The sequence below is a fragment of the Rhipicephalus microplus genome, chromosome 4 (genome assembly GCF_043290135.1).
Source record: "Rhipicephalus microplus isolate Deutch F79 chromosome 4, USDA_Rmic, whole genome shotgun sequence".
Taxonomy (NCBI): Eukaryota; Metazoa; Arthropoda; class Arachnida; order Ixodida; family Ixodidae; genus Rhipicephalus; species Rhipicephalus microplus.
The window spans coordinates 63,218,042-63,229,784 of record NC_134703.1 but is presented as its reverse complement, the minus strand read 5'-3'; the positions used below and the strand labels follow the sequence as shown (position 1 = coordinate 63,229,784).

General features: G+C 47.7%; 1 protein-coding gene across 1 annotated transcript; it reads right to left on the bottom strand.

The window, feature by feature from the left end:
• Nucleotides 1-646: 646 nt before the first annotated feature.
• LOC119172076 (next to BRCA1 gene 1 protein) lies at nt 647-3,776 on the bottom strand. The gene has a single exon (XM_037423054.2). It carries the CDS (start codon nt 3,732-3,734, stop codon nt 1,281-1,283), a length of 2,454 nt encoding a protein of 817 aa, XP_037278951.2. The 5' UTR covers nt 3,735-3,776; the 3' UTR covers nt 647-1,280.
• Between the last annotated feature and the right edge of the window lie 7,967 nt (nt 3,777-11,743).

Below are 11,743 nucleotides of genomic sequence, written 5' to 3'. Positions count from 1 at the left end.
ACTTCAATTATTACTGATATAATTTCTTGCAACCACTATTTAAATGTAGCACTTTTCATATAAAATAAACATTAATTAATCTTGAAATCCTCATTCTTCCTGAAGAAAAAAAAGCCTTTTGCACTTACATTTCCGTCTGCTTCTTTGGGCAAAAATAAAAATGAGCCTGAGAATACCACTGCAGGTTCCGAGGTCAGTACCATGGCTTGGTATGGGCACTCTAAGGGTGTTGAGGTTTTCACAGTGGTCGAAACATATGAAAGAGGCAACAAGAACTTTAACTTCCTGAGAGTGTCTATGTCATTGTTCAAAAGTTGCCAAGGAAAAATAAAAAGAGTGCCAAGTGGTGCAAGTGCTTATCAGATAACATTTAATGCACAGAACTGCCAACATGATAGTGCTTTTCCAATGTTAGCACTTCTGTGCTCTCTACACTAACGTGCAATAATAATAAACACTGAATCGGCATTCAACCAACATTCTACAAGCATTAGCTTGAAGTGAAGCCGTATAAAAATAGACTTGCACAATTTGTAAATGCAAAGTGTCTTTTGTACCCCGCACAACTTCTGCACATTTATGGTTTTACTGCAAGTACTGCATGCACGATACACTGCACCATCAAGCAGACAAATCGCATGCCAGATATTTTTACACAGCTTTTATTTCCAGACTCTTACATGTTGGCAGAGAAACAATAGGATGGTGCCAGTGACAAGCCTTCACCATGAAGCGGAGAGCGTACACACTTCGAAAAAACATTGCAAATGAGTTGAAAGTGGTCAAATCTGTGCAGTGACGTGCACCACATACTACAACAGAGGCAGTCTAAGCAAAGAAAGAAAATGTTTTAGTGGTGCAACTACAAGCTACAAACTTTACTCTAACACATAAAAACAGCAAGCTTCTTTTGCCAACTGAACAAAAAAGAAAACACGCACTGCATCTACGTGAATATAAAATTGCCCGACAATCTGACAATCTCTTTCCAAGCACAGATAAAGACACTAGTAATTGCGCAGTCAACATAAAGAATTTATGACTTCCAGAGTATACATTTTCCAGCTTGACAGGCATAGCAGAATTTGAGGTTTCTTTACCTAGCATTTAGACATTCTGTGCATACTTGTGCTAGTAAAATTTTTTGCTAAACAAAGGTGAAGGCAGGCAGTATGATGGCATAGAAATGTTTAAATAGAGACTCCTATTGGTAAGACAAGAATATAATGTTAACAGAAGATATGAAACCAATAAAGGAGGTGCAAAGCATAAAGATAAATTTAGTCGAAAGAACACATGAACGGACGTGCCGTTGGAGGGCCATCCACAGCTGTCGTTGTCGACCAGCTCTCATCGTTGGCGTTGACGAGTTCTTCAATGACTTTCTGGATGTCTCCCGAATATTTCTTTAGCAGGACTGAGTTGAGCTCTCGGTTCCTGAAACCCATCTCGAAGAGCCTGCTCTCAGTTGCAGGGTGTGCCGGCGGTGACCAGTGCGGTGAGCTCATTCGCTGCCTCTCTTGCTGGATTCCCGTGAAGACGGTCTTGGCTGTATTGAACACTGTGGCTGCAGCATTTAAGGCTCCATTTACGAGGGCTTCTGGGAGTGCGTCACCAACTGCTTCCACTTTGTAGTGCTTCCGGGTCGAAAAAGCTGGCTTCGTTGCTGCCCTGGCAGTATCTTCACTGTTGCTGGTCGACGAGCTGGCGTCATTCTGACTCTCGCCGCGATCAGAAGGCCTCTTGATGTCTGCTGCACTTGTCTGGGTTGTCGCAGTGGACGAGTTTGACATGTCAGACTCGGTCAGCTGATCTCTGAACCGGAGAGGCAAGGCGGGAGTACTGGCATTCTCTCCCTCATTATCACTGTATCCCTGTGGAGGGGCAACAGCAGACGAAGACATGCACTGCAGTGGATCACAGTAGTTGCACTTGGGAGGCTTGGCAATCACCTCGCAAGAAGTCGCCGCACTCTGCAGGGCAGATTCACTTCTTTCCACTGTGCACCTTGGCTCTGGGAGATTGAAGGGTATGTTGAGATTAAAGCAAGATGGCAGTGGCACGACTTCGAAGTCTGCCTCTGTCTCGACGCTGCTCAGGCTGAGCACACTGGCAGACTCTTCAGTGTCGTGAAGGATTGGCATGTCCAGGATCGACATGTTTGAACCGAGAGTTGCTACGCGACACTCTTCCACCTCTGCGGGTTCGGGTGACTTGCGAGGAGTTACCGCAGCTGGAGTATTGAACGGGGTTGCAGTGTGCGACACAATGTTGGCTTTGAGTCCAGTGGCGAAATCTTCTGGCTTGAGAGTCGATTCGTGGCTGAAGTCGTCATCTGCTCCGGCAACTACCTTGAGGCTGGACATGTGCTTCTGCTTTGGCTCAAGGGTGAGAGCAGGGTCCACGACTACGTTGCACCACAGTCGGTGGCCAAAGTAGCCCTGTGGACTGAACATCCTCCAGTGGGTCTGGTAGTGGCCGGGCTCATGCGGTGCCGTGAACTGCACTTCCAGCATGCCTTCTTCGTTCGGCAACAGTCGAGGCGCTTCTATGTCCGTGTCGTTAGGCATAAGTCCTAGGGTGCCCCAGCAATACTTGAGGAGGATATTGTCGTTCCAAGCTCGGTTTCCCGAGTTTCGCACTTTCCATCGCTTAGTGAAGCGCGTTCCAGGCTGCACGTGCGTCCAGTCCGGGATGGTGTCGTCGCAGACGAACTCGGAATCGTAGGCGTCGGGATTCAAGTAATTCTCGGTACTTGACGACGCGCCAGGCAGTCTGTAGATGTTGCTGTCCCTGAGATTATACTTTTCCAGCTTCTTCATGAGCTTCTGCATTTTCATCTCTTGCTTCATTTCCCTGATGGCGGAGGCGCGATTCGGCGATCGTATTGGCCGAAAGGTGCAGCCATTGGAGCGCTTGCGACGCGGAACCTGCTGCTGCGAGCCGGCCAAAGGTTTGCGAATCTTCAGCATCGCGTGAGAGCTGTCGTGCACGCTGGGCAGCGATTCGCACACTTCGCACAGATCGTAATTCGGGCAGATCCAGCACCTGTAGCGGATTCCCTGAACCTGACAGCGGCAATTGCCGCACGTCGGTGCGTCCGGGAATGGGTCGGCCGCCGCCGTCCACTTGTCGACCTTGCGCTCGTCGAGCCGCTTGAAAACCTCTGCCGTAACTTCATCCTTGATCTCGTTCCTAAGCGTTCGCACAAAGTCGACGAACCAGGCTGGTGGGCTTGTACCGCTGTCACCTGCGTCGGATCGTGCCTCAGCGGACGAGGCCTCCGGGGAAGCGGCGCCTGGTGCGACAGACGCGTCACTCTGCTGCGTCTCCGACGCGTTGTTGTTTCCGCCAACAAACACGAACTCCCCAGAAACGCTGCCCGAGTTTTGGGGGCTGCTTAGCTGCTGTGCACCAGGCCAGTCTTCTTCTGTGATCTGTACCTCTAGTACGTTGCCTTTCTTCTCGGCAACGCGGATCGCTTCTTGCATTTCGGGCTCCGAAGAAAGGTGCACCCTCTCGTCCTCATCATCGGCGTACGTTATGCGGACGGCGGACGCAGTCGGGGACAAGCCACAGCCTTGAAGCAGCGTTTGCTGTACTGTAACCCAGCTGGAGTCACTCGGCAAACTCAGTTGAAATCGTGTGGGACGTGGCGTGAACTCCACAATGAAGCGAGTCTCAGCCATGTTCGCATAATTTTCGTCATCAACTAGTGCAGCTGATATGCGCATTTTCCTGTCCGCCTGCCTAGCCAGGATTTAACTATGACGTCATGACGAAGGCGTTTACCGCCAGGCCGCGCATGACGCGAAATGCACCGCAGCGCCACTATGCCTCAGTTTCGATTTCGGTTAACAGAAACGGCTGAAAAGAATCGTGCTCGAGTTTGCTGAACAAATTACATGCGGTTGAGGTTACCTTATACTACGCCTGAGTCGTGTGCTGCATTACTGCAGGGTAAGTAGCCACTTTTCATTAAAAAGTCTTGAACACAACTCAAAATTAGCTTGTAAAAAGAAATGCAGCAGCAAACTGCATCTGGCGAAACCTGTAAACCTAACAAACTTACAGAAGACACTCACACTTTACAGGAAGCTTTATTTGCATGTTATTCAATTTTATAAACATTACATATGTGCTCCTATCATACAGCTATAATACTGCCGTCACGTCGGGATCCCGGCTGTCCAGGGCTGCCATCTTCGCGAAAACCAGCGCTTCATATCAGCTTACAGCTTCTGGTGTTGCTAATGCTCTTGTTCCTGTTAGCATCGTTGCGCATGTGCAAACAATAAGCATCTGCAACTGTTCAACATATGTCTATGCGTGCAACATTCATACATATATTTAGCGTCGTTTAATGACATGTTACTCAATAAAAAAAAAATACAACGTGGTCACCTTCCCTCCGCATGCTTCGCATAACGTCGATTCTGTTTGTACGTGGGGTCTGCCGAGTTTTTCGCTTAGCATCCGTCTAAATGCACCCGCAGCTCCTGGGGAGAGCATTTTTTATATTGCCGCCTAGAAGAAGTACGCATGTAGCCCCTGAGCCACTTGTGTCCTGCAGGTTACGCAGCATAAGTGGTTGAAGTCAACAAAGACACGACATATGGACAATGGTTGCAACCTAATCTTAACATGTGCAAGGTGAGTATTCATACCTAAATCGTCGCTCGTGGATGTACCGTGGCAACTTCGGAATTTCACACGCGTTGCGAAACATAGTGAAGTAAAAAAAAAAAAGAACGCACTCCTATTAAGAATCGCGAAGAAATGGTAATTCCTTGGTGATCAAGCACATTATTTTGATAGCTATGTCGATTAGAATTATCTTTGCAAAGTATATGCATACCAAGTTTGTATACGCCCCGCCGCGGTGGTCTAATGACTAAGGTACTCGGATGCTGACCCGCAGGTCGCGAGATCGAATCCCAGCGTCGGCAGCTGCACTTCCGATGGAGGCGGAAATGTTGTGGGCCCGTGCGCTCCGGTTTGGGTGCACGTTAAGAAACACCAGATGGTCGGAATTTTCGGAGCCCTCCACTACGGCGTTTCTCATAATCATATGGTGGTTTTCGGACGTTAAACCACACATGTTAACCAATCAAGTTTGTCGACAAATACGCCAATAAGTTTTCAATTCCAAGCGCGGATTTAGTGTTTAAGACTCGCTGCATGCATTCCGGTCTGCATACTCGGAGACGGCAAACGTACGTTCCGACAAAATGCTGACATGTTTTATACGCTAGCAGGATTATTTTTGACTGGCCAAAATAAAATAGAAAAGTATTCTCCGTTTCGAACAAGGGCCGCTTCATTCAGGGTTATACTGAACAAGAAAACTAGCAATTTACTCAAGACTTCGTATACGTACTGCATGCGCCGTTGAGGGCCTCGAAGAAATGCCCGTGTGCGGCAGCAATATATAATGACCCGAGTACACGTGGTTTGGGCGAATGTGGTGAATGCGTGCACGTACAACTTTGCTTATACCTTTGGCGAAGACTGGTATGATTTTCTCAACGTCTTGACGAAGACGTTCGGTGAAATTTTATTTGACGAGTGCGGCACATGGTGAACTAGTTCATATTGCTCCTCAGAAACGTTACAGCGCATACAAACGGTGACAGAACGAACAAGAAACAGCTGGACAAAGCACTATGCTCTGTTTGTTATTCACTCTGTTTCGGTCTGTGTGCGCTGCAACATTTTTGAGAAATTGTATGTTTTTCTGCCAAGCTACTCCCGTTCAAATTTAAAATTACATCAAGTTATTGAACTTACGTTTCATTTCAATAAGTGGTAATAAAATGGGCTCCTCTGTTGCTCTAAATGTTTTCTGCACGCATCCTCCCTTTCCACCATTTGTGCTACGTCGGCGCACTTGCAAGCAAGCTTACTGCTTCCCACATGGAATCTCAAGTGGACGCTGCTCACTTAGGAATGGCCACACTGTCCACTCGTACGCTTACGCAGGCAATTCAAGCACACGTGGAAGCCTGCAAGAAAGAAAGGTCATGAGAGCAGAAAAAGTTATTTAGTTTTCTCGCCCGCTGCACACTTCGTCACAAATCGTGGCCACGGAATGCGAGGGACTCGTCTTTCCTCCACCCATGCTGCAGCTGTGATTGCGCGCCATATATCTGGGTCCTAGTAAGAGAAGTCTCCCATGTGTCTGCCCGTAATATAAGACGAGCAGGCGAAAGCCGAAACTCTGGCGCGGGGGTGGAGGATTAGGAGGCCCAGGTGCGGCTTACAGCGGATTACCAGGGACCAGCTCGTGCTCTCGGATCGTTGCGTGCACCTTTTTATGCTGTCGATGCAGCCATCAGACTCTTCGCGTGGTTGCTCGCACAACAAAACCGCTTACCTTTCGCACCTGCTGTGCTTCTTTCAGTATTCACTCGTGCCCCTCGAGAGAGTAAACCCCGGTGCTGAATGATGTGTATGCGCGAAATCTGTAATGCTGTTCCATTGAGTCTTTAATGCGCGTTAAACACTTCACAGTGATAACTATATTTGATGTAATAATGAAGAGCCGTCGCATAGGCGTGCCCAGGGTTCCTCTTCAGAGGGAAGGAAGACGAGGTTCATCGAAGTGTCCCCCCCCCCCCTCCGCATAGGGGACCAGATAAAGGGCGTGGGGTGTTCCCCTTGCAGCTCGCACACGTCTATGAGCCGTTGGGTTCTTTATATCTTTTTAAACGGGGTTCAGGACGCTGCGTTTCGAATCGCGCTTGTTTGTGAAGATTTACTCGCGTGCCTCCTCAAGCTGTAGCTGTGCGTGGATGGATGTCTTGGTTTCTGCTTATTTTTCGACGGCGCAGTGACCGTTTCATAGTCTAAAGCATATAACCTAACGTAGATGAGTTATATCTCATTATGAGCGTACGTAGGTTCCGTTCCTAATGGAGTACTAAAAGTGCAGTTTAAGGGTTATACAACATCAATAATTGCTGGAGTTTAACGCCTCAAAACCGCCACATGATCATGAGAGACGCCGTAGTGGAGGGCTCCGGAAATCCTTAACGTCTACCTACATCGAAGCACACGCGCCTCAAACATTTCAGCCTCCTTCGAAAATGCGGCCGGTATTTGATCGCGCGACCGGCGAGTCCAGCACTTTAACCACTATAGACCACCATGAGTTATGCCGTAATTCCTTAAAACTGCGGGGTTAATTGCAACTTAAGCTACGTAAAGTAACCAAAGGTTTGTGACTTTCTGAAAACTAGAGTAGTGTTGGCGCAGTGGTGTATGTATATAGCGGAGATGTGCCGTGAAAAAGAAATCTTGGTCTGGCGTTCTTTGGCACAATGGGAATCGAAACCAACGGGGCACACGTCACTACCGCGCAACCCTCATTTACTTCCTATCTGACTGAATGAATATCACAGTAAAAAAAAAAGCTTAGGATGCAACGTCCATCCCATACAGCCAACCTTTTATGTTACGGTAGGTCGTCTAATCGAGAGGTGCCGTCGACCGTCACCCACTGGGCAAAACAATGGTTCAATCTAGTGGCGCAACCAGATTATGGCACACCGGGCCCCGAATTTTTTTTCGCCATGTCATACAGAGCGAAAAATGACCATTTCAAAGAGGTGCCACCGTCCTCTCCTCCGCGACAAATTTCTATGCTCCTGGTTCAACTGTACCAATAAGAATGTCTTTCAGGGACGAAGCATCTTGAGGTCTCGGCTTGTCGGTTTGCCCTGTCGTCGTCACTGTCCATCATGAACTGGTAGGCGCCACTAAAATTGGGTAAATACCACTATTCGCTACCGGTCCATGCTCTGCATATTATGAGTTAAGGTTCGTCGTTACTGCCTAAGACATGTTTGGCTTAACAGTGGTGTCAGTCTCGATGAATTTTACCATAGCGATCGAGTTTCTTATCTATAACCAGAGGAGGCACAAACGTGCACCTCTGTGGTTGTCATCTCATCTATTTGAAACCCCACTTCTCGGAACGTATCTGCAAAGTGGTGATGGGTCAGTGGACCGGTGGGGAGTAAAGCAGTCACGAGTAAACATTTTGATTTGCGAAACACCGGTGCGCACTGCATATGCTTCGCCTCTCTCCAGGTTTCACGTTGTTAAAGCAACTGAAACACGTGCCTCTTTCTTTCTTATTGCGTAGGGCTTCCTCCTAATGTTTTTTTTTGAAGACGGAGCCAGCATGTATGCACCGTTCTATTCCATCACCAGCGATGTCCGTTTTCTGAGTGCACCGTCATTCCATTACGCAGCCAGGTAAGTGTTATTCTGTCATACTCTTCCGACGCCATCTGCATCTCCAGGTCGAATAACACACAAATGCAAAGCGATAACGCTGAATCGTGCCGTCAGACGGTGCAATCGAAAGAGTTGCTTATCGCTCCCCAAGCGGCCGAAGGGTCAACAAAGCATAGTCACGTGCGCGGTCGTGACACACCTGTGGATTCAGTATACGGAGAAGGGAGCGTCTCGGCGACATCTCGCCCTGCTTATCGCTGTCTTTTACGGCTGTGACGTCGACGTGGCAGCTCCACGGAGTGCGTATCACATTGTTGCCGGACAAACCTTTTTTTTTCCTTCTATCTTATGCAGTGACCTAGACATTGATCGCTTATCTGACCTTGTGCGTACGCAGAAAAACGGGGCTGAGTCACGAGAGGCGATTGAGTTAGGGGGTTATCGCTGAGTGCCCACGTCAGGGCTTTATCAGCGCCGCCGCACGTCATCGCGTCTTCGTTACGCAACTAAAAAAAAAAAAAAAGGTCACGCCCCTCCTGTACCCGACGCCTGATGGCCTCACTATCGCGTACGTGCGCATTAACACGTGCGCTCACTCGTGCTTGTCACGCGTTCTGTCAAAACAAATCGCATGCAAATGAGAATCCCGGAAGTCAATTCCTAAGTGTGTTGTCTCGCCACTAACCCACCACTTTCGCTGGCAACATGTCAACATTATAATTTGCTTAGGGCTGTATCTTAGGGCTATATGGCGAACCGAACAGTATACCTACATGTGATAACGGGTAAGGACAGATCCGTGAAACAATGTGAGGATTCATTTAACTCGATTCCATTCCTTTCGCGTCACACCTCGCTCACGGTAGGCAGATTTATTTTTGATAACGGGACGACGATGATGAAAACTTTATTTCTCCCAAAAAAAGGGGACCGGCCCAGAGGTCGGTCCCTCTTTTGGGAAAAAGACTCGACTCTGAGCGGGCGCGAAAGTTTCATATCTAAATTGGAGCTATGAATCCTACTCACGCAATTTCTAATTGTATTGGCACTGTTGCACTTTACATCACCGTCCTTGCTCGGCCTGTCAATTGGAGTGGTTCTTTGTAACGTTCTCACGACTTGTATGTCGTAACGACGTCGCGTTTTGCATTAACTTAGCAAAATTTGTTTCACTATTCATATTGTAGGCATGCGTCCATACGTGTACAGCATTCGTTCATAAGACTTGCAGCTCGCGGTGTTATATTCTTGTATGCAGACGGAATCACTCTCGTCTGTAGAGAAGCAGAGCGTGTGGCTGTGAACGCTGTTGTAATCTGTAGCTACTGCCTCGTGTTCGCTATACAAGCTTCCGTTCACGCGGGAATTATAGCACAGGAAATCACGACGCAGTATGATTATGCTTGGTACAATTACGGCGTTGGTGTTCGCGTATTTCTGCACAAAACGGTAGCGGAAGTGGCCTGCTGGGTGCTATAGACAAATGCAATTCGGTCTATAAAAAGTACCACCATGTGAGGTAGGTAGCTAATAAACTTTACTGAGGATCTAACGAGGAATTGCTGGCCCGGGCTAGGCCTCCAGGAGCTATCGTACGCAGAGCATCGTGCGATGTCTTCGGCGATGGCCCTGGCTCGCTGGACAGCCCAGATTTGGTCCACTGCACGTGAACTGAGAGTTGCAATTCGTCCCCTGAGTTACTCAGAAATGCAATGTCATCGGCGAAGTGCAGGTTACCAAGGTACTCTCCATTAACTCTTATCCCCAACTGTTCCCATCCTAGGCTTCTGAAAACCTCCTGTAAGCACGCGGTAAATAGCGTTGGGGAGATTGTGTCCTCCTGCCTTACACCCTTCTTTATTGGTATTCTGTTGCTTTCTTTATGAAGCACTATGGTAGCAGTTGATCCCCTGTAAATTTCTTCCAGGATGTTTATATATATTCATCGACGCCCTGATTCCGCAGTGTCTGCATGACGGCTGATATTTCTACTGAATTAAACGCCTTCTCGTAATCTATGAAGGCTATGTATAGTGGTTGGTTATATTCTGGGCATTTCTCTATTACCTGATTGATAGTATGAATGTGGTCGATTGTTGAGTAGCCTGTTCGAAATCCTGCTTGTTGCTTTGGCTGATTGAATTCTAATGTTTTCTTTACTCTGTTAGCAAGTATACCTTTGTAAAAGCTTGTATACTTCAGAGAGCAAGCTGATTGGGTTGTAAGGAGAGCAGAAAGGTGGGTCTTAAAATTAATCTGCAGAAAACGAAAGTAATGTACAAAAATTTCGGAAGATAGCAGCGCTTCGAGGTAGGTAATAGTGCACTTCAAGTTGTGAAAGACTAGGTCTACTTAGGGCAGGTAATAAACGCGGAGCCGAACCACGAGATTGAAGTAACTAGAAGAATAGGGATGGGGTAGAACACATTTGCAAGCACTCTGAAATCATGACAGGTAGATTGCCACAATCCATCAAGAGAAAGGTATATAACAGCCGTATCTTCCCGGTACTTAGCTATGCAGCAGAAACCTGGAGACTTACAAAGAGGATTCAGCTTAAATTGAGGACGACGCAGTGAGCAATGGAAAGAAAAATGGTAGGTGTAACCTTTAGAGAGACAAGAAGAGAACAGAGTTGATTAGGGAACAAACGGGGGTTAAGGATATCATTGTTGAAATCAAGAAGAAAAAAATGGACATGGGCCGGGCATGTATAGCGCAGACAGGATAACCGCTGGTCATTAAGGGTAACTAACTGGATTCCCAGAGAAGGCAAGCGAGTTAGGGGGAGATAGAAGGTTAGGTGGGCAGATGAGATTAAGACGTTTGCGGGTATAAATTGGCAGCAGCAAGCGCAGGACCGGGTTAACTGGCGGAACATGGGAGAGGCCTTTGTCCTGCAGTGGACGTAGTCAGGCTGCTGCTGCTGCTGCTGCTGCTGATGATGATGATGATGATGATGACGTGGACTGAGAAGAGCGGCTCGCCACCGCTCAGCCAGTCGTCCTGGAATACACTCACGCTCGTCCGAGTAGTGGCGGTGAACACCGCACTCACACTCCCAAAGTATATGCGCCATGTCGGCTGTCTCGTGCCCGCACCACGGACAGCCGGGTGACGGGTGGAGCGAGGGGCGCATTCTATGCAGGTGACAGGAATTTTCAAATGTATTGGTCTGCCAATAAAGATAAGAAAGAGCGAAGCCTGATCCTATCTTATTTCAGCCAGTGTTTAAAAATAGTCGATCGTATACCAAACCGCATGAACTTGGTTCGTTAGGTTGCGAATGGCCTCCTACATGGCTATTTGTGTTAAGCTGCTTAAAACACATTTTTTACTCTCAGATGCGTTGCATGCGACAAAATTCAGCCCAACGAAGCCTTGCGTGGTGTAGTTGTTGATATGGTAAAAATAATTGCGTGGGGTGAGTGCTACCGAGCACAACCTGTATTTGTCGCCCAGATTAATAAAGGAAAGGACACACTATAAAAAAAAATTG